General features: G+C 43.0%; 1 protein-coding gene across 5 annotated transcripts in view; it reads left to right on the top strand.

Annotated features, from left to right (window-relative positions):
• Ccm3 (programmed cell death protein 10 Ccm3) overlaps positions 1 to 17,027 on the top strand; it is a 101,656-nt gene extending 84,629 nt beyond the window's left edge. For 4 of the 5 annotated variants that reach the window (XM_076179686.1, XM_076179684.1, XM_076179683.1 and 1 more), the window contains exons 2-5: positions 9,637 to 9,811; positions 11,518 to 11,647; positions 12,355 to 12,519; positions 15,549 to 17,027. In XM_076179686.1, the coding sequence (XP_076035801.1) occupies positions 9,637 to 9,811; positions 11,518 to 11,647; positions 12,355 to 12,519; positions 15,549 to 15,633 (555 nt within the window). In that variant the 3' untranslated portion in view covers positions 15,634 to 17,027. Of the gene's footprint in view, positions 396 to 9,636; positions 9,812 to 11,517; positions 11,648 to 12,354; positions 12,520 to 15,548 lie in introns of all 5 variants that reach the window. The other variant, XM_076179687.1, reaches the window with a different exon arrangement.
• Positions 17,028 to 23,077: the final 6,050 nt, after the last annotated feature.

Genomic DNA, 23,077 nt, shown 5'->3' with positions numbered 1-23,077 from the left:
TGAGCTGTTGAACTTAATGTCCCATTGAACCCGACAGCAACAACAACGACCCTTCTCCTCCTCCGTCTCCTCCTCCTCCTCCTCTTCCTCCTCCTCCCACGGGGGTCCCTAGTGCCTCTATCCTCCCCGGGCGCCCCCAAGGACCCAGCCTGCTTTTCCAAAAGCCTTCGCCGGGCCGTTGTAGTGCTAGTTGTGGCGTGAGCTTGAGGTCGGAGGTGACAGCAGGAGCCCCGACCCCCTTGAGCAATCCAGGCGCGCGCGCGCGGGAGAGGAGGAGGAGGAGGAGGAGGAAGAGGAGGAGGAACGGTCACCGGCTCCTGCGACTGCACACACCCTCCAGGAGGATGAGTGTCGAGGCGAGGACGTGCGCCGCGCATCTTCTGCTTCCAGCCGTGGTGAGTTAGTTAGTTCGGGGGCTCTGCCAGCAACCGCATCGGTGACATATAACCCCCCCATAACCTCCCCCCCTCTCTCTCTCTCTCTCTCTCTCTCCCTCCTTCCTCTCGACTCTGTCTTCTCCAGTTTTGATGGTCGTGACGCCCCCATAATTACAGTAGAGCGTCGCATTGGCCTCATCAAGGCGGCCCCGAGTCGGGTATTGATGTCAGAAGTTTTAGGCAGTTGTTGTCTTGGGGACTTGCATGACACCCGTATGGACCAGAGTGTCATCCACCATTCTTTTGTTGTTTCAGAATAACATTTTTTAGGGAAAAATCAATCTGATGTCCCCGGTTCCGCTGCCCTCCTGAGAGAGATCTCTTGTATGCCCCCCCTCCCCCTTCCCCCCACTTATTTCAACGCCAGAATGCTTTTTGTGGTGACGGAGGTGCCGCAGACTCTGGGCGGGCGGGCGTGGGCGTGGGCCCGGAAGTGGACCGTGGTCAGGTCAGGTCAGCGCTTTGAGCGAGCGTGGAGGAACACTTCCAAAACGAGGGACTGTCTTCTCTCTTCTGACGATGGCTCTCATCAGAGGGGCGTGGTCACGAGCAAAGGATTTGTGTGCCGACGATGATGATGCAGTGGTACATGGTTGGTGATGATAATAATGGTGGTGGTAAGATGTTGGAAGTAGCTTCCATTGTAGTACGTACTCCCGGGTCGTGGCCATCATCATGGAGGTACAGGTGATGGGAAAGCCGAGTGACGACAGCTAGACTACCTGCCTGCGTGGCTGCCTGCGTGGCTGGCTGGTTTCACTGGGGAAAGAATTTGTCTCATCATCATCATCAACCTCTTCATCATCATCATTATCATCATCATCATTATCATCATCATCATCATCATCGTGGCTGAGGGTGTTTAGTGGCAGGTAGTTAGGTAGGTAGTTGCAGTGAATGGTAGTTCACCCCGTTCCCCGAAGGATTTCCCTCAGCAGACGATAATCACACGATGTCAGCCAAAGTAATGGTATCAGTTGGAATGAGCCATGGAAGGGGGTCGGCATGGTTATGGTGGAAGACCCCCAATATGGTAGTGGTGGTGGTGGTGGTGGTAGTGGTTGGAATAATGATGATCGTTTTTGTCGTTGTGGTGATAGTGGTGGTGGTGTTGATGGTGATGTGGTTGTAGTGGTGTTGGTCCTCGTTGGGGGATGGTGGTTGGTAGTTATAATATTGGGGCTACACAGGTACTGCAGGACAGTCAAAGAGTTGCTTTATTTAAAATTTACTAAATACCCTCTGTCCCTCTCTCTCTGTCTCTGTCTCTCTCTCTCTCTCTGTCTCTATCTCTGTCTCTCTCCCTCTCTATCTCTCTCCCTCTCCCTCTCTCTCTCTTCGTGTGTGTGTGAGTGTGTTTGACTGTATTCCCATTTCCTCTTCGCTCTTCCCCTTTACCCTGCACTCTCTCTGCCTCCCTCCCTCTTTTTTTCGCGCGCGCGCGCGCGTGTGTATGTATGTATGTATGTGTGTATGTATGTATGTATGTATGTGTATTTTACTGCCTTCCCATTTCCTCCTCCCTCTCCCTCCCCTTTATCCTCCACTCTCCAACTTCCCTCTCCCCGACCTTGCTCGCCTCTCTTCCACACCTCTCTTCTCTCCGTGAGCTCACTCCCGTTTCCCTCTCCTCTGCCACACCGTTCTCTCTATCTCTCTCTCCCCTTAAGGGCATTTTTCCTTTGGTGTTGTCTTTCCACGTTCCACGTTCTTCTTCGTGCACCTTCTCTCCCTGCTGCCCTCGTCAGTTTCCTTTAATTTCTCTCCCTTTCCCGTCTTTTACCACTCTTCCTCCTCTTCCTCCTCTTGCTCCTGAATCTCCCCAACTTTTCTTGTCCTTCCTTCTCCCTTTTAGTTCCTCACTTTCTTCCTCCTCGTCGTCACCATCCATTTCTCCACTGCCCTCTCGCTTCTCTTTTTCCCCCTGTACTCTTTTTATCGCTTCCTCTCTTGGTGATGCTATTCCCCATCCGTCGCGTCTCACGCGGGATGTAGTTGCAGTTACATAGAGCAGCAGTGGAGGGAGAGATCGTGGCGTATTATGTCCCCCCACCCCCCCATGCGTCTTGTCTGTCTTTCCGTCCAGGTAACGAAGCCTAATTGTTGTTGGTTCTGCCGGTGTCTGTGTTTGCCCACTTCCGTTTTCTTTGCCTCAGCGGGAGAGTCCCCCCTGTGTACACTACAGCTTCCGTTTTCCTCGAATCCTCATTTTCTTTGTGCCTGTATTTTACCTTGTTGTGTTTACCTGGTTGTATTATAGGGGAAGGGAGCTATGCTCCTGGTGACCCGTCTTTGTACCTTTCGGCATGTAGTGTCTTCCTAAATTCTTGCACACACTGTTGCCTCGTCCAATTTGTTCCAGATATCCACCACTTTGTGTGGGAAACTATTTTTTCATATCTCTTCTATAACTATCCTTTTTGAGTATCTTTTCATGCCCTCTTGTTTTTCTTTTATCCCACTTTAATAAACCTTCTCTGCCAAGGATTTCCATGCCTGTCATGATTCTATGAATGGCCAGTAGATCTCCTGTGTGTATTCACCTCGGATCTGCTGCAGCCTCTGTCGAGACAGCTGTGTGTGTGTGTGTACACCTAACTAGTATACAGGAAAGGAACAAGGCACATTGTGTCCTTGTGTGTGTGTGTGTGGATGGATGCTTTCCAAGAAAAGAGGCCTGCTGATGTACAGTATATGTTCCCGTTGTTCTTTGTTCAAAAGCCTCCAACATCACAGGGGCTAGACACTTTCTTTACCAGTCAGCTCCAACATGGTAACATTATTACTTTATTTATTTTATTTATTTATTTTTTATTAATTTATTATTATTATTATTATTATTATTTTTTTTTTTTTTTGTGGCTAACTCCGGACGACTACATCCCGGTGAAGACGACTCCCAGATTGAAAGGGATGATAATAATAATAATAATAATAATCATTAATTTCATTCAATCTCATCTCAGAGTTGATGTTTTATTCTGCCCAGCGGTTAGTACAGAGCTCTTGTAGGTAATATCTACATATTTTTTGTTGTAGATACACATCTGTTTTTCGAAACCATTTTCATTCTTGTAAAAAAGTCTTCTTCTCTTTTGAATATGTTGACCTAACTGTCATGAACCGAGGTCTTGGAATGCGTGCTGGACTCGTGATCGGCAGAAGTAATCCTCCCGGATGAGATCTCGGAGCTCATAATTGTCAGATTTTATGGGCAATCCTGTGACTTCGAAACACAACAGATACGAGACCATAAACAAACATGTACACACACTTCACCTTCCTCAAAGGGAATAGTTAGTTATCTACAATGGGAAACTGTGTGTGTGTTCGAATCCCGCCCAAGGCCGAAATAATTTCAGTAACGTTGCGCTGCGAGCCGTTACTCCAACTCTCGTGGGCGGGGAGTTGGATGTATGTGTGTGCGTATAAGGTCACAGCATTACCCATAGATCGGTCATACCCGAGCTCTGAGCTCTCATCCGGGAGGGTAGTAGGTGTTGATCACGAGTCCAACACGTGATGCAAGATCATGGTGAATCACACACACACACACGCACACACACTCTCTCTCTCTCTCAAGCCGTGAGGTGCCTCCTCGCTGGATGCTCCGTGTGTTGAGTCAGCCGTTTAAAGGCCTCGTGATGTATCCGTCCGGTAATTAATTCTTCATCCAAGTCCTCAAAGTAGCGGATGCCTCTCTCCCTCCCTCCCTCCCTGCTTTTTCGTTCGCCTTTCCAGGTACGTTGGACCTGGTCAGAAGCTCTAGGTCCAGGTAGGCACAGACCACCCAGCCATCACTTTCCGTAAACACATTCCACCCACTCCTCTGTAATAGTTGAAAAGGTTTGTTTAGCCAAGTTTGAACCATGTTGACACAAAACAGCTCTATGCCTTTTATGTTACACTAAGGCATGGCATTGTCCGTTTAAAGCCTGAATGCCTCTTTGTTAGCATATCATTATCCAAAAAATGAGTTGTATTTTTTATTTATTTCACTCAGTGTTCTAGTTATGGGACTTAGGCCTACAGTGTAATTCATCGGGTCTTGTCCCTCGCCTCTTCTTGAAATTGGTACTACGTCAACTCCCGTCCACCTCGCCCCCCCCCCTACCCCAGCAACGAGACGAATTGCACCATCTTCATTCGTAATACACTCTCTCTCTCAAAATCCACCTTATGGGCTTCCCGACCTTCCAGCATAACCATTGAATTCTCGACGGGTGGATTCAGCGTCTGTCCCTGTGGCCATGTGTGTGTGTGTGTGTGTGTGTGTGTGTGTGTGTGTGTGTGTGTGTGTGTGTGTGTGTGTGTGTGTGTGTGTGTGTGTGGTGTGTGTGTGTGTGTGTGTGTGTGTGTGTGTGTGTGTGTGTGTGTGTGTGTGTGTGTGTGTGTGTGTGTGTGTGTGTGTGTGTGTGTGTGTGTGTGTGTGTGTGTGTGTGTGTGTGTGTGTGTGTGTGTGTGTGTGTGTGTGTGTGTGTGTGTGTGTGTGTGTGTGTGTGTGTGTGTGTGTGTGTGTGTGTGTGTGTGTGTGTGTGTGTGTGTGTGTGTGTGTGTGTGTGTGTGTGTGTGTGTGTGTGTGTGTGTGTGTGTGTGTGTGTGTGTGTGTGTGTGTGTGTGTGTGTGTGTGTGTGTGTGTGTGTGTGTGTTTACCTAGTTGTATTTTGCGGGAAGGGGAGCTATGCTCGTGTTGTCCCGCCATTGTATCTCTCAGTGTCTAGTTTGCTTTTAAACTCGTGAATGGGTTTTGCGCTTACTATTTCATTATCCAGTTTGTTCCAAGTGTTTAAAACTCTATGTGGAAAACTGTTTTTCTTCAGTTCTCTTCTATAGCTGTTTTCTTAATTTCCTTCCATGTCCTCTTGTGTGTGTGTGTGTGTGTGTGTGTGTGTGTGTGTGTGTCCGTGTGTCTGTGTGTGTGAGAGAGAGGGGGAGGGAGTGGAGATGAAAGATTCATCATGGTCTTGGATCACGTGCTGGACTCTTGACCAGCAGCTGTTAACTTCCCAGATGAGAGTTCATGTATATATTGCCTGACGACCGATGGACGATCCCTCGACACCAACAAGCCTTGTGTGTGCGTGGTTCACCATCACTATGGTCTTGGATCACGTGTCGGACTCGTGATCGAGAGCTATTACCCTCCCGGATGAGAGCACAGCGGTCATGTATGACTCGATCTATGAGTAATGCTGTGACCTTGTGTGTGTGTGTGTCATGAGGTTGAACTCTCATCCGGTAGTTGTTGATCACGAGCCCGAGCACTTGACCCAAGACTGTGGTGAGCCATGACCACACACACACACACACACGACTCGTGGCGCAGTGGTAGAGTTCCCGGCCGCCACTAAGGCCGTCCTGGTTCCGAATCCCGCTCAGAGCTGAAATGATTTCAGTATCGCTGCGCTGCGAGTCGTTACTCCAACTCTCGTGGGCGGGGAGTTGTGTGCGTGTAAGGTCACAGCATTACCCATAGATCGGTCATATATAGAGCTCTGAGCTCTCATCCGGGAGGTTAATAACTGTTGATCACGAGTCCAACACGTGATCCAAGAGTAAGGTGAATGGTGAATCACACACACACACACACACAATGAAAGGCATAGAAATTATTGATAGAGAGAATCTGATAAAATGGGATGATAGAAATACAAGAGGGCACGGAAAGAAAATCAAGAAAGACAGCTATAGAAGAGATGTGAAAAAGAACAGCTCTCCTCACATATAATAGACAGTTGGAACAAGTTAGATGAGAAAGTGGTGTGTGCAAAAACAATACATGAATTTAAAAATAGTTTAGATAAAATGAGATATGAAGACGGGACACTACGAGCATAGCTCCCCTACCCGTAAAATACAACTAGGTAAATACACACACAGACTGACCTACCTCATTGTTAGCATATTTTGTGATAGAGGGGCGCAGATTCTGGAGCCATTTCCATTGTTCGTAGAGGAAACGGCGGTGGGGGGGGGGGGACAGTTTGGCGACTCGGCGGGACTGGGGGAGGGGGGTCATCGGTGATGCTGACCTCGTTGTGTGGAGCGGGACGGAAGAGGAGGTCGTCACGCTTCTTGCTGCGGCGAGGCGGAAGGGCTGGGTCGTCGCCTCCGTCGTCGTCGTCCAAGGGAACTTCCGGTTGACCCCCATCGAGAGAGGTCGGGGGAGGGGAGGAGGGGTTCGTCCCCCGAGACGGGTGATAAGGTCTCGCGTGATGTAGTTTGGCCTCGTTACTGAACCTGGTGATGCCCCTGTGGCAAGCAGCACCTGGCCACGACTCGTGGCGCAGTGGTTAGAGTTCCTGGCTGCCACTACGGAGGCCCAGGCTCGAATCCCGCCCAGGGCTAAAGTAATTTCAGTATCGTTGCGCTGCGAGTCGTTACTCCAACTCTCGTGGGCGGGGAGTTCGGGGTGTGTGTGTGCGTGTAAGGTCACAGCATTACCCATAGATCGGTCATACATGAGCTCTGAGCTCTCATCCGGGAGGGAAATAGCTGCCGATCACGAGTCCAACACTTGATCCAAGGCCATGGTGAATCAGATCAGTGTAGTCCAGAACTAAATCGCCTAAAATCCTACTGTGTCTTGATTATTTAGAATATATGTTAGCTTGAGACCCATCCTTCAGGTGAATAATATTATGTCACGCAATATATTTAAATGATAAAGTAGGCTGGAGTTTGGAAGAAATTAACAAATGAAAGTAAGATTTGATGACGGGTGTGCCAAGAGAAAATAGCCCATTGCAGGAGTCAGACACGAAAGCTTCATGTCTTTTGGAAGCCCAAAGGCACTGTCTCAAGAACACATTTTTCTTGTGGCATCAAGATACAGAAAGATATCTGTCGGAATATTTTACCACCCAAAGTCCGTCTCACAGTACAGTATTTCCCTCCCATGCTGCCACTGGTATCCCCCGTATATGGACAAGGGGAGAAAGGACGATGACAGTAGAATACATCTGGCTCTCTTTGGACATCATTCCATTGCTGTTGCTTGGTGTGAGTGCAGAAATGGCATTTGAAAGTGTCTACCATTAGCAACTGGGGAAACAGCTCTGGGAGATCCTGCTGCCTAAAGAAATTAGGCTGGAGAAGTACCAATGTCAACATTTTTTGTGATTGTTTAGGTTTGCTTACATTAGATCAGGACAGGCGTTGTAAGACAACTGCATTTGACAAGTAGTGAACTGTACTGAAAAGGATCATGTAAATTTGCCTATAAAGTTTACTGTACTGTATTATTTTGCACCATAAATAATGTGCATGTGTGTGTATGTACCTAAGTGTGTATTTACCAAATTGTGATGTATGAGACATGGTTTTTCTTTATTTGTTCCCATGACCCTCTTAAAGTCTTTAATCAGGACATCTCTTCTGTCAATTCAATCTATGCTGATTAGTGATCTGAATACTGTAATCATATCACCTCTTTCTTTTCACGCTTTCAAAGTTGGCAGACCCAGTGCTTTTAGTCTATCTTCATATGGTTTATCCATCAATTCAATCTATCCCCTTTAGTAACCTGAATACTGTAATCATATCACCTCTTCCTCTTTGATCTTTCAAAGTTGGCAGACCCATTGCTTTTAGTCTTTCCACGTATGTGTCATCTGTAAACATGTTGGCATAGCTTGTTCCTTCCATGATGTCATTGACACGGGTAATATTAGTGGAATCAATGAACCCTGTGGAACTCTGGTCATTACTGCTCTCCATCTTGACATCCTTTACTACTGTCCTCGTGTATCTTTCTTTCAAAAAATCTTTCATCCATTTTAGTAGTTTGCCACTCGGTCTTTCAGTGTGCTCCAGTTTCCACATAATTTGACTGTGAGGTACTTTATCAAATGCCTTCTCTAGGTCAAAGTACACCCTGCTCTCTCTTGCAGTGCATCAGTCACTCTCCAGTAAAAGCTTAACCCTTTGAGTACCGGATGTGTGTTTTGTGACACCTGTGTGCCACGGCTGAGTGCATCCGCCAGGAACCGAGCGTGCTCCCTGTGACACGCACGTGTCACAGTTATAAGCTGTGTGTATTGAGGGCTCTGAAGGCCTCGGTTTCTGGGTTATTTCTACCCACATGGTGACAAGTGTCTGTGTTTACAAACATAAGGCTCCAGCCATTCGTGGGATGGTTTGAAACGTTTGTTTACGTAAGGTTGATGGGTCGGTAACGAAGGGGTTAAAAGGTTCAACACACATGACCTACCAGATCTGAAGCCAAATTGACTGACTCGGAATGTTCATCTCAGCAAAATATTTGATCCATTGATCTTTCACATAATTTCACTATTGTGAAGCTCAGTGGCACCAGCCTATATTTTAGTGGTGCCTCATTTCCACCTTTGTGAATTGGCATCATATTTACCCATTTCTCATGATACTTTTCATTCCCCCAAAGACATTTGCTTACTTTCCTCACTCTACAGATTATCTCCACCCCCACTCCTCCATTCCCTGCTACATTGAAACAATTCACCTCAAGCCTTTCTCATGTAAGGGTTATCTCCAACTCAATGCTCTCCTCACCTCATGTAAATGCATCACCTCACTTTTACCCATATTTGCTTTAAATAGGTTGAGGTTTTGTTTTCCTTTTCAAATTTCAGATTAGGATTTTGTCTTGTAAACATGTTCAGGTAAATTTCCTATGGGGATTTAAGTTTAATAAACATATTCAGGTTTTGTCATACTTTCATTATATCTTTTTTTCCATGTGTTTATGTGAGGAAAAGAAAGAGTGGCCGCATGTACTTACTCTGCTCTGTATCCTTCCTCATATTGACCTAATACATGACTCTCTGTCTCCCACCATTACATCTTGTTTTCTGCCTGGCAGAACCTAGGGAGTTGCACCTTTCATTTTGTCCCATTATTGTTTGCCTCATAGCCTCTCTCCCCACCTCTTCCATTCCCTCTAACATTGTTCATTCCCCACCTTGTAACCTGCTACCATCACCCTCAACAATACATTAGGAAGTTAATATGCCCACTTTACACTGCATGTGCTGGCAGGTTGACATGGTTGTATATGTATACAGATTCCTTGCCTCAGATATATTTGTACAGGGTAATCATGTCACTCATTTCTCTCTCTCTCTCTATATATATATATATATATAATATATATATTTTTTTTGTTTAAGGTTACGATGCTCATACAAGCCTGCTCCTGACTTTAATTTCTCCTTTACAGCTCGAGCGGAAGGATGTTGCATGCCAGACTTTGCGAGCTGCACTGTCGAAGGCTGAGGCGGCCTACCCAGGTTTCACTTATGACCTTGTCATGGAGCTTGTGCGCAAGGCTGACCTTTCAGTCAACATGAATGAGGCCATTCTTAGGCTTCAGGGCTCCGTTAATGATATGGAAGGTAAGCAGTAAAAAACATCTTTGTGAATTTTTTTTCCTTTCTTTTTCTTTCTTCTGGGCACTAGGAGAGCTGATTGACCTCAGTGATGAGGTAGAAGAGGAGAGACCTCTGCCTTTAGCGAAATAAGCTGGGACATGAGTAAAGGATAGGGGAATACAAAAGTCTTTGCTCTTCTGATCCCTAGAAGGAAAATAAAAATTAGGTAAGAAGTGGTGCCCTGTTGCTCAACAACAACCCCTTCTCTAACAAGAAGGTGGCACAGAATACAGTAATAGCCTAGTGGTAGCCAGAATGAAGGAAGTGCCACACTGTACAGAAGGCATGAACCTCTTCCATAGGATGATGCCTGCATAGGCATTATGAGGCGTGAGTGGTTATATAAGGATGCCAGTATCAGTGTCTTGATTATATTTATTTTGTAGTTGCAGCTGACTGATCCGTGAATTCTGTGAATTGGCTTGATCACATTTTCTGTTTATTATTACTCGGTGAAAGAGAATAAGTAATAAAGCAGTGACTTTATATTTTACAATGTAAGTACATGTATCGTGATGCATCGATCATCATACCTCAGGCATCCAACGCTGTACATGAGAATTTGACTTGTATTAAAGAGGTTAATTGAGATAGGCCTAAAGAAATGGCATGGAGACGAGTGACAGAGAATGGTGGCAACCATATTGAAAGGAAAAGTGCCATCTGGCAGAGAAGGGATTTGTTGCAAGTCTTTTCACAATTGAGGAACTTAATCACTTGAAAATTGTGAGTTATTTTTAGGTGATTATTGCCCTGGCCAAAGCCAGACAATGCTATTGAATTGAGGGACAATGGAATGTGGCCTTAATTGACGGAGACCAACTTTTGATGCAAGCCAGTAGTGACTCAGGAGGATTGGATAGGAAAATATTTTCTTTATGCTGTTATGGGAAGAATTCATAAGGTCCTTGTTGGTGATTGTGAGAGATATGGCTAATGTGATTATTACAATAGAAAGAGAGAGTACTTGAGGCTGTAGAAGTATTGGATGGGAAAGATGGTGTGTAACTTGACGGATGGAAAGGTAGTTTGTATCTGAATTGTCAGTGTGGAGTTCCTAAAAGCTTAAGGTGAGGATATGATAAGTGGGAGGCATGCAGTACCAGTAACATACACAGACTTTCAGAAGGCCAGGAGATCAATTCAAAAGAGGACACTCTCATGATGTTTTTAGAAATTAAATCTGCATAGATACTTGTACTGTCAGTATGAGTGGAAGGGGTTGGAAGACTTGAGACTACTAGGAGAGACTTCAGTTGGATTGAGTGAGGAGACGGAGTTCTTTGTGTCATCTGGCCCCAGCCTTTGTCCCCTACTTTGGAAAGGCAGTAAGGTTGATGGCAGCATTACATTGTGAATTTCTCTTGCATGTGAATATTTTCATGGATATGAAGAGCCTCATAACTTGGTTTTACTATCAAAGTTTATTCAAGATTGTATAAGATTTTTTTTATTATTATTGTTGTTGTTGTTGTTGTAGGGCCCTCCCCTTCAGCTGAGTAAAACTTCTGGTATTAGCCATAATTAGTTTAAAAAATGAACACAGAATATTAACAGATTATTATAAATGTATCTTTATCTTATTTATGTATGCATTTTTTTTTTTTTTTTTTCCACAAAGTTGAAAGACATAACCCTGACTACCTTTCACATAGAGTTTTATTTTACAGGAGATTACCGAGTGACTCGAGCAGAGGACACATTCCAAGAACTTAACAAGAAGTCTGCCAACTTAAAGCGTATTCTTGCACGCATTCCCGAGGAAATCACAGACAGAAAGACCTTCTTAGAAACCATTAAGTAAATGTTAAGCTATTGTTTTCAACTGATGTTTTTATGTGTTCATACATTTGTAATTGTTTTTACCTAAGCCAGAATTAATACATCTCATCATGTATTATGTCATTAGTTCAAAACCATTGGTTACTTGAACCCTTTGTTTATGTGGGGTTCCATTACTTCTGTATAGGGTTGCAGCTACTTGTATTTACCCAATTCTCTGAATAGAATCGCCAATGACGACAATGTCAATCACAATTTCTGACAGTTGTCCCTAGACTCGAACCCAGGACTTGTACATTAGCAAGTCGATGCTTCTACCAACCACGCTATCGATAGCATGGTTGGTAGAAGCATCGACTTGCTAACATGCAAGTCCTGGGTTCGAGTCCAGGGACAACTGTCGGAAATTATATGATTACCCAATTGTAGTATACAGGAAAGGAGCCATGCTTCTTGGGTCAAATCTCCTACTCTCCAGTTTATCATACCTAGCCTAATGTGCTCATATTTTTGCCTGTGCATGACTGTGTCCCGTCCAGGGATTGAACATGTCCATACTCTGTTTTGATAGACCAGTCAAATGTATGTGATGAAATACTGTTTGATAGAGAACTGTATCTTAGGTAACATTATTGTATGTTGTTATCTTTTAATTTTGGTCCTAGAGAGCAAATTGTCATCACATAAACAATTTACTTTCTATTAATTTATCTTTCATTCCATAGGGAAATAGCCAGTGCCATTAAGAAGCTCCTAGATGCTGTGTCTGAAGTATCCCAGTTCATCCCAGGTACACAAGGGAAACAGGCCCTTGAACATCGCAAAAGAGATTTTGTAAAGCACAGCAAGAAGTTTAGTAATACACTTAAGGAATACTTCAAGGAAGGCCAGTATGTTACAGTGCATTTATTTTATACTTGTGGATATTTATTTCTCTTCCCAGGTGGTAAAATTTGTCTTTCATTTTGGTAGTGCTTCAGGTTTGAATATTATTTGTTTAACCTTCTTTTAGCATTAAAATTGAAGATAAGAGGAAGGCATTTGCCAAAGAGTGAGAAAGAGGAAGGTAAGATGTATCCTGAAAGTGGTATTGAAAAATAGAATAATGTCAATAGAAGCAACAAAAAGAATGCTTAAAGCAACAGTCATGCCTACTTATTTATAGGAGGGAGGCCTGAGTGTTGAATGCTGTCAATCTATTTTACATAGCAGGGGCTCTTCCCCCTCGTAAGGGAGGTATTCCTAAAAATAATTCTTTCCTTATATAAATCCTTGGAAGGGAAAGATTTATATAAGGAATTTTTTTTTTTTAAGAATACTACTGTGAGATTATCATGGTACATACATACATACATATACCAAGGCTTTTTCCCCCTTCCAAGGGAGGTAGCCAAAAAGGGGAAGGCATAAAAACACTCCCACCCATTTCATCCCCAAATACACTCCACACCCCTCCCACCCTTCCTCTCATCTGAGCACCTCCTGGATGACGGGTCATCCCTGCACCCCGCCCACCGCCCTGGGTCAGAAGCAGTGTCGCAAGACACAGTACATCCACAGCAAGGCCGCTTCATTTAATCGGCGACCCCCCCTCTCCGTCCCCCTTTGCATATAAGGAGAGGACGGGGAGAAATCCCTTCGGGCTGCGTCAAAATTTACTCACACATACTACCCCCCCCCCACCCCCCCCCCGCCCATTCCTCCTCATGCAGTCACAACATCATCCATATACAACCATTCTCCACTCACCTCTGTCTTCCGTCCTCTCCCTTCCTTCCTCAACAGACATTCCCCTCTTCCCCAAAGCCCCCTTCACCCCATCCATCCACCTCATCCTAGGACGTCCCCTTTCTGTCATACTCCTACCCCATTTCACATCTGCTCTCCTCTTTGCCTCCTTTACCTTTTGCTTTACTTCTCTTTTCTTTTCTTTGTACGTCTCATATGACTCCCCTGTCCTCTTTTGTAACCAATCTGTGAATGCTCGCTTCTTCTCTTCTACAACCTTCTTTGTTTCCTCATCCCACCATTCACTACCCTTTCTTCTATTTCCCCCTGTCCTTCTTGTTCCACACACCATCCTTGCACACTTTAAGACTCCCTCCTTGAACCATCCCCATTCCTCCTCCACACCCATCTCTGCTCTATCCTTTACTCCCTCCCACTCCTCCTTCAGCTTCTTTTCGTACTCCTTCTCCTTTTCCTTTTCATTCAAGGAGTTCACTCTAAGAACCTCCCTACCTTTTGTCCCTTTCCTCCTTCTCCATCTATCCTCCACTCTCAGCTTACCTTCCACCAAAAAATGATCTGATATTCCCCCACCCTCTCCCCTTAGCACATGTACATCCTTAACTCTTCCTATCATAATCCTATTTACCACTACATAATCCATTTGCGCTCTATCTACCACCCTTCCCTCCACCACCCTCTCCCATGTGTACTTATGCTTGACTTTCTTCCGAAACACTGTATTTGCTATCATCAACTCTCTTTCTAGACACATTTCCACCATCAACTCTCCACTACGATTCTTTCCTGGAACTCCACACTTCCCAACCACTCCATCGATTGGACCATTTCCCACTCTAGCATTTAGGTCTCCCAGTACTATTACATTGACATTTCTTCCTAAACCCTCTATGCACTCATTTAAATCTATCCAAAAGGCCTCCCTTTCTTCCATGCTCTTCTCACTGCCCGGCCCATATGCACTTACAAAGACCCACATCTCCTTTCCCAGTTTCACCTTCATCCACATTATCCTTGAGGAAACCTCCTTCCACTCCACTACCCCTTTACCTATCTCCTCACTTACTAGAATAGCCACCCCTTCCCTCCCTCGCCCTCTCTTCGCTCCTGATAACCTCCCACTTACACTCCCAAACATACACTCACCCTTCCCTTTCAACTTAGTTTCACTCAAAGCCAACACATCCAACTTTCTTCTCACAAACATACTACCTATCTCTTCCCTTTTACTCTCATCTGTACCACATCCACGCACATTAAAAGACCCAAACCTTAGGGTGCTGGCCCGAGGCCCGCCAGCACCCCTTATGCCTTTTCTTTTCGATTTAGGAAGTTGCCCCTTGGGGCTACAGGGAGAAGGATGCCTAGTCCCTCTCCCCGTCCCTTTCTTCTCGCCTCTTACGATCCAAGTGGGAAAACTTGGTGGCAGTATTCTTTTCCCCCACCACAGGGAATTCCCCCAATCAGAAAGAGAATACTCAGAGAAATGGTACAGGACAGCAACAAGGGGTTGGGGGACAGCATAACGGAGGGACAGTCGTAGTATAAAAGTGTCATCATTTCTCTATGAACAGAATTTCTTCTATCATAGACAAAATGATGTGTGGCTCTGGTCCGTAGGGGCGCCCCATATAGACCCTAAAGTATCGACTGCATGTTACTTTACCACAATAACAAGCAGCCAATACCCCAGTACATATAAACCCCATGGTGGTATTCTTAAAAAAAAATCCTTATATAAATCTTTCCCTTCCAAGGATATATGTAAAATTCAGATAAGGAAAGATTTTTTTTAAGAATACCACTCTTAGGGTGATGGGTTGCTTGATTGGTTCCCCATAAAGGGAGCCACCAACCAAGTCATCACCAACAGGTCCATGCAACCCATAAAAGAGGAGAGTGTGGGCTGATTTCCTTGCCCTTGTGTAAAAGAAATAAAATAGCGGGAGAGGTGAGAAAGCAGAGATTGTAGAAGAAAAGTGGGAAGGAAGAATAACTGAATTTAGAAATAGATCAATATTTTCTTCTTGTCTTTTATTTATAAATGTAGTTATACATTTATTTGATTATTTGTTTTTCAATCAGATCTTCCAAGTTGCATATATGATAATTTATCTGGTCATCATTTACTTGTAGGCCATGAAACTAACCATTTATTTTATATTTTCAGAGCAAATGCTGTTTTTGTCAGTGCTACATACCTGATTCATCAAACAAATTTGATCATGATTACTGTAAAGGATAAATGTGAGTGAGGATACTACAGAGAACGGAAGTCAGCATTAAACTAATGGTTTCATAACCAGGCCAAGCAATGTGGTGTGCACTTGCTTTTCTTCTTTATCTTAATCTTGAAGCCTTCATTTGTAGATGTATATTTTTCGTAATATATTAGTATAAGACCTATCAGCATAGTTGTGCTCATTTTAGTATTTTTTAAAACAATCAGTGATTTTTATTTTGTACTGAAAGGCTTCAGATGTACTTATTTGTTCAAAAACATTTGTTTTTGTTTTAGTTTAAACCCATGTAGGCTTTTAGTTTCTTGATTTATTGTCGTGTATAACATTTGTAACCCTTGCAGGCATCAGCACGTATGTGGAAGCTAATGCCTGCATAGGGAGATAGTGAAAAACCCATAAAGTCAAAAGATTTTTTAAATTTAGGTTTAGATCTACTGAAAGGTATTAAAAACTTCTTATTTCTAAGATCTCTTTAGACTGGCAGAAGTTCATCTAAACACACAAAAAAGGGGAGCAGATTAGAGCCAGAAAATATTTTCATTATACCAAGTGCTAAAGATAGTCTCTTCCAATTGTTGTCTGGTGCATTTTTGTAACCAGAGAATCATGTCCACCACGTACTAAGGTATTAGTTTTCAATTCAAAAGAGGCAGGACTATATTTTTCATCATGGTAGGTCATTAGGTCTGTCAGGCTGCTGTTTAACATTTAAGATATGCTACACATACTATGTGTCAAATGTCTTTTTGTTTTTTTTTAGCAGTGTAAATATGCAGGTGAAAGAATTTGACAGAGCATGATGCAAGATGGTTTTTTTATCTGCTTACATTTTTTATGCTAATAAGAAATCCTTTTTGTATGAGGCAATCCATTAAGTGTATTCCCCACAAGTGCCGTCAGCCCTTTTAAATCATTCCATGCCCTTAGTCAGTGTGCTTATATTATTATAATTATTATTATTGTTATTTTATTATTGTCATTATTATTATTAGTATTGTTATCATTATTATTTTTATTATCATTATCATAATCTATTATTATTGTTATTATCATTAATATACTAGTACCAAATTGGACCCTGTAACGGTTTGTATCTTTTCATTTGTATGAATGTGTTTGACACATGACATAATATTTCAGGGTTAATGTATTTTATTAACCACAGTGTATTGTGGTTAAAAGGATTTATCTTTATAACTATGAACTGTGATTAAGTGATATGGCAGTGAATATAGATGTTAGAAATGGTGATGTGTTAAGTAAATGATAGCGTGATTGCTGTGTATTCAGCATCTTCAGTTCAGAAATTTGTTTCTAATGTAAATACTTGTTTAGTTAATACATTTTATATATAAAAGTATTTTCAACTTTTAGTTGATACAAAACCTTTATTCACTTGAGATAAATTTTTTTTTTATCTGGAGCAAAGATACTGTAGGCAAGTTAATTCACTGTTGTCTCAAATTTCACTCGTTGGAAAACCGGCATTCCCACAGTGATTGGGACCTGCAGATCTCTCTCTGGGAAGAAAGTTTAGACTGTTGTCTTTGTTACATTAATGTGGGGTTTGTATGTCATCAACTGAAAGAGGTAGTGGGAGGGGAGCAGTCAGTGGTTGTCAGCTTGCCATGTATGAAAAGGTGTAAGAAATACAGTTAAAGTTGACAGAGAGAGATCTTGGGCCTGATCCAGAGACTAAGTGGCAGGTCCTTGGAGCTACAGCTCCTGATAGAAGTGAGGGGGTTGACTAATTTTCAAAACGGACAACTTTGCTTGTCCGTCTTGCAGTACCGCTACATGAAGGCACCCGTCATTGGTCCCATTGGCGAGTTATATATATTAACTACTGATCTTTGCTAGATAAAACAACATATCATTATTGTTATTATGAGAGGTACATACATACATATACCAAGGCTTTTTTCCCCCTTACAAGGGGGGTAGCCAAAAAGAAAAAGGCATAAAATCATTCCCACCCATTCCATCCCTGAATACACTCCAAGCATGAGATAAAGGAGGCAAAGAGGAGAGCAGATGTGAAATGGGCTAAGAGTATGACAGAAAATTTTGAAAGTGATAAAAAACTGTTTTGGAAAGAAATTAAAAGAGGAAGAGGAGCCGAATCAAGTAGAGAAGAAAAGGTAAAAGGTGCAGATGGAGAGATGATAATGGAAGAGAAGGCAGTAAGAGGAAGGTGGGCAGAGTATTTTAGGGGGTTGCTAAATGTGAAGGAGGATAGGGCGGGAAAGGTAGTTGCAGTAGGAAGTGCTAAGAAAATTACTGTGATGAGTGAGGAAAATGGAGGAGAAATGAGGAAAGATGAAGTGAAGGCAGTTGTTAAGATGATGAGAGCAGGTAAGGCACCTGGGCTGGATGGATGTCATGCAAAATGACTGAAAAAAGGAGGTAAAGTGATGGTGGACTGGTGAGGTTATATAAAGTTTGTTTAAGAGAGGATAGAGTGCCAGAGGAGTGCCTGTATAGTTCCACTTTACAAGGAAAAAGGGGACAAGTGTGAGTGTAGTAGTTTCAGAGGGAGGAACAGAGGGAGTAATTGGTGAGGAACAGTGTGGATTTAGGACAGGTAGGGGTTGCAAAGATCAGATTTTTGTGGTAAGACAAATATGTGAGAAAGCTATAGGAAAAGGTAAGGATGTTTTTTGGGCTTTTATGGATTTGGAAAAGGCTTACGATGGTAGACAGGAAGGCACTGTGGGAGGTATTGCAGATATATGGGATAGGAGGAAAGCTTTTAGGAGCTGTCAAGAGTTTTTATGAGAGTAGTAGAGCGTGTGTCAGGATTAGAAATGGAGAGCGAGTGGTTTGAAGTAAAGGTGGGACTTTGTCAGGGATGTGTTATGTCGCCCTGGTTGTTCAATTTATACATGGATGGGGTGATGCGAGAGGTAAACGCAAGGGTAGTGGGCCAGGGATTGGAGATGGTTAAAGAAAATGGAGAAAAGTGGGAGATAAGCCAATTGTTGTTTGAGGACAACACTGCAGTTGTAGCAGGATTAGCAACTCCCTAAAATACTCTGCCCATCTTCCTCTTACTGCCTTCTCTTCCATTATCATCTCTCCATCAGCACCTTTTACCTTTTCTTATCTACTTAATTTACCTCCTCTTCCTTTTATTGATAATGATAATAATATATTCGTCATCATCATCAGTATCACCACCACCCAATCAGTGATCATTGTCAATAATCATTGTCAATCTTCAATCATCATCAATCATCATCATCATTACTATTATCATCATCATCATCAACATCATCCATCATTATTTTAAAGAGACTGAGAACAGCAAGATGCATGAAGCTTGCAACCTTTTGACTTAAGTTCAAAGTTGGACTCAAAGGGATAGGAGCTGGAAGCAATAAGGCCATAAGAAGAGGTATGTAAGGTGTGAACCTTTGCCACTGTTGCAACATAGGAACCAAAGAAATTGTGTGAATTATTCTTCAGTATTCATTTGCTCTCCATGCTGTACATGTGTGCCCTGTTTATATAAGTTTCAAATATGATATACAAACCTACCTGTCACACACACACACACACACACACTTTTAACCAGTATCTGAAGTTAACATGTACATTATGTGTGTATGTGTGTTTTTTGTAGTGTCACTAAAAGACCTGAATAATTATTTTTTAAAGCGTCCATAATAGACAAAAACCAGAATTAATATGCATGCAGTAGAATAGATATTGAAGTTTTATATACATATTTATCAAAGTCAGTCACCTTTAGTTGCTTTTGCACCATTCAAATGACATTAGATTTCTTACTGTATCTGTTTGCCATACTAACATCAGTTTACTGTTGCATTCCGGAACTTCAATCATAAGCCACAAGTTTTAGTACACTGGGTTTTGTACATAATATTTTGAACAAAACCCCTTAGGAAGATATCTAGTAGTCATATGCCAGGCTATCATGAAAACCAAACGATGGATAATAACCATTTTGGTGACCAGAAAGTTTTCATCGTGGGTCTTTATTTCACTCGAAGTAAGATATGGAGGTGCTCTTTATTGGTAAGGAATTGATGCTACTGTAGTTTTTATAGATATGGAAACAATTATTTCAACATGACAGGATAGACATTGAATATCATTAAACCTGCACCCTGAGAGAAATTCAAGTAGACATGCACGAGAATGTACCTGGATTGAGTATTGGGGCAGCAGTGTTTTATTAGCGCCTCATGAGCATTATCAGAACCTCAAATTTTAACTTGCATTACTTTGGCATCATCTATCTATCTCTCTATACCAAGAACGCTTTCTCCCTTATAAGGGAGGTAGCTAAGTCAGAGACATGTACCTACTCCCGCCCATTCCACTCCCATTCACCACCCTCTCCACCCCTTCCTATCACAGCCTTTCAAGAATGATGGCTCATCCCTGCATTCATCAACTGCCCTGAGTCAAACGCAATGCAGCATGACACGGTATATCCACAGCAAGGCCTCTTCAATAAATCGGCAACACCCTCTCTCTGTCCCCTCTATTTCCTGACAGTTTGAGATCATTATTTCTTGTTGGATTCTCATTCAGTGTAAAAATGTTGTCACTTTTGATGTTGTCAATCCCCCTTAATAATCTCAAAGACCTATCTCCTGCCTTCTCCCTTCCTTGCTCAACAGATATTCCCCTTATGCTCAATGCCCCCTTTGCCCATCCATCTCATCCTCAGTTGTCTCCTCAAGCTCACTTCCTCCACCTCTGCCTTCCCCACCTCTTTTACTAATCTTTCATCACTCATTATTTCAATGTGTCCAAACCATCCCAATAATCTTTCATCAGTCCTATCTGCCACTTTCCTCCTCAACTTCTTGTTTCTCACTCTATCCAACCTAGTAACCCCTACCATACTTTTCAGACATTTCATCTCAAATGCATTTAAACTTTTCCTCTCTACTTCTCTTAAATTCTAAGTCTGCCCCATACAATGCCCTCAGCACAATCACCCCTTCATACAATCCTCTTTGCATACATTCCTATTTGCGTATTCCTCATAACATTTTTCAATTCCCCCCCAAGGGCTCTTGCTGGCCGCTGTGGGGCTGCAGATATCCAGTCAGTGAAAGTTGAGGCAGTAATTTTTATTACAATGGAAGTATGCTCAACTCTCAATTTTCCAGAACTTTATTTGGTGAATTTCAGATTTCTTTGACATTTGTCTGATCTTGGATAATTTTTCTATTGGTTTGGACATTTGTCCAAATTTGTCTGGATTCTACAAAGAAGCCCAGCATTTGTATGTCCAACTGCAGGTGCAAACTGAATTCTTACATGTCAACCAAGAATGCCATATTACATAGCAGGGTCTAGATTATCAAGATATTTGCTGGACAATATATACATAATCCAGACAAAATATGCAGAAATTCCATGAAATGGTATGTGGCCTGCACCAGGCCATACTTGTAATTGTAGAGCTTTTGGAGTGGAGTTGTCATGAGAAGTAGGTATCTGGGGCTAATATCCACTCGGATCTCAACCTTGTTGGTTGTCAGGAACTGTTTTTATACATGAATGCAAGAGACAGTGTCCACAGTAGGTCACTGCAGTGACGATACCTGGAGGAAGCTGATGTATCACACACAAACACACACACACACACACACACACACACACACACACACGACTCGGTGGCGCAGTTGGTAGAGCGCTGAACTGCTACCATAGTGGCCTGTAGTTCTTGGTTTGAATCCTGCCCAGGGCCGAAATTATTTTGGTACCGCTGCGCTTCAGGTCGTTACTCTGACTCTCGTGGGCGGGGAGTTGGGTGTGTGTGTGTGTGTAAGGTCATAGCATTACCCATAGATCGGACCTACGAGCTCTGAGCTCTCTTCCAGGAGGGAAATAGCTGTCAATCACAAGTCCAACTCATGATCCAAAGACCAAATGAATAAATACACACACACAGTGTGAACAGTGACACAGTATATGCCAGAACTATACACGAGTTTAAAACTAAACTGGACGTGGAGAGATACGAAAATGGGTCACAACGAGGATAGCTCCCGTCCCGTAAAATACAACTAGGTAAATACACAGTGATGCCCAAGTCACCTCAGGTACTGAGGTGAACAGCAGTTGGGAGGCCATTACTCAAAGTGGATGACTTTTCTAGCCTCTGTGCTGCAGTGAGGGTTTGAACAGACGAGCGGGCCCCCAACCATCAGCCGAGACAAGCCTTAACCCCCCACCATGGCGCCCAGCCACGGCAATAACCTCCCCAGTAAACAGCTTAAACTCAGGTGCTGAGGTAAGGCTCAATCTGCTAACCCTGTCCTCACAAAGCCAAGCAACTGAGACGTATATTCAGTAGCTATCTCTCCCACAAACAATAAATTCATGTTTCCAGCTAACGTCCATAAGTCCTCTGGCAATGGTGCATGATGGTGGAAGCAGGAGGTAGTGATCTCAGGGAGTCTTAAGTCACAACCCACAAGCAGGCAGTGCAAGCCCAGTGATTGCAAGGACAGGGAGTAGCACAGTTTGGTAGCAATTGACGTGACTGAGCAGCCCTATTTATATTCAGGATTCACTCTGCTCACTTCACATGTGGCAAGGGCCAATAAAAGGAGACCTAAATGTAGCCTTCCCAAAGCTAACCCGGCTGGGAGCTGCCCCAGCATGATCACCCATAATGAGCATGAATAGCAGTCCTAATAACAGTAGTGATAGTAGTAAGTAGTAGTAATGATGATTCTATATGGGTAGATAGTAGTAGTTGTAGTAGTAACAAAAATAATAATGATAATCTTAATTGATAATGATACAAAATAATAATGATAATAATAAATACCAAACAACACCAACAAGGAGGGAGCAACAACCCTCCCAGAAGCAAAATCCCTCTGTTGTTGTCCCACCCCAGCCTGCAGCACTTTTCTGTGAGCAAAGAAAAAGAGTGCTACCCGCAACCTCCCAAACTAAAAAATAGTCGAGGTTGGTAACACCAGAGCAACTACCCACCCTTTTCATGGAGTGTAATAATTGCTACTGTTGGCATTATAAGCAGACCCAAGCACCACAGTCAATAACTACAACCCAGATGGCACTTGCCCTGGGTAACCAAAGCTGCTCCCAGGGGTTTGTGCCATCTGCAAGGGTGGCAAAAGCTTCTTGTGAAGGATTCACAACCTTCTGAGCTCTCCAGGCCCCTTCCATCTGTATGAATATTCTGGGGACCCCATGGTACAGGATTCAATAAGATTGTGTTTTACATTTTTATGTACATACATACATACATATACCAAGGCTTTTTCCCCCTTACAAGGGGGGTAGCCAAAAAGAAAAAGGCATAAAATCATTCCCAACCATTTTTATGTAAAAATGTTTAATAAAAAATATTTCCACTGGAATTGGTGTTTACTATCTTCAGATTGATTTTACTGTACAGACATGATACAAGAAAAATCTGATTATATTTATGAAA

This window comes from Oratosquilla oratoria, chromosome 43 (genome assembly GCF_046742065.1).
Source record: "Oratosquilla oratoria isolate Oo_2021 chromosome 43, ASM4674206v1, whole genome shotgun sequence".
Taxonomy (NCBI): Eukaryota; Metazoa; Arthropoda; class Malacostraca; order Stomatopoda; family Squillidae; genus Oratosquilla; species Oratosquilla oratoria.
This window is presented reverse-complemented; position numbering and strand designations above follow the sequence as displayed.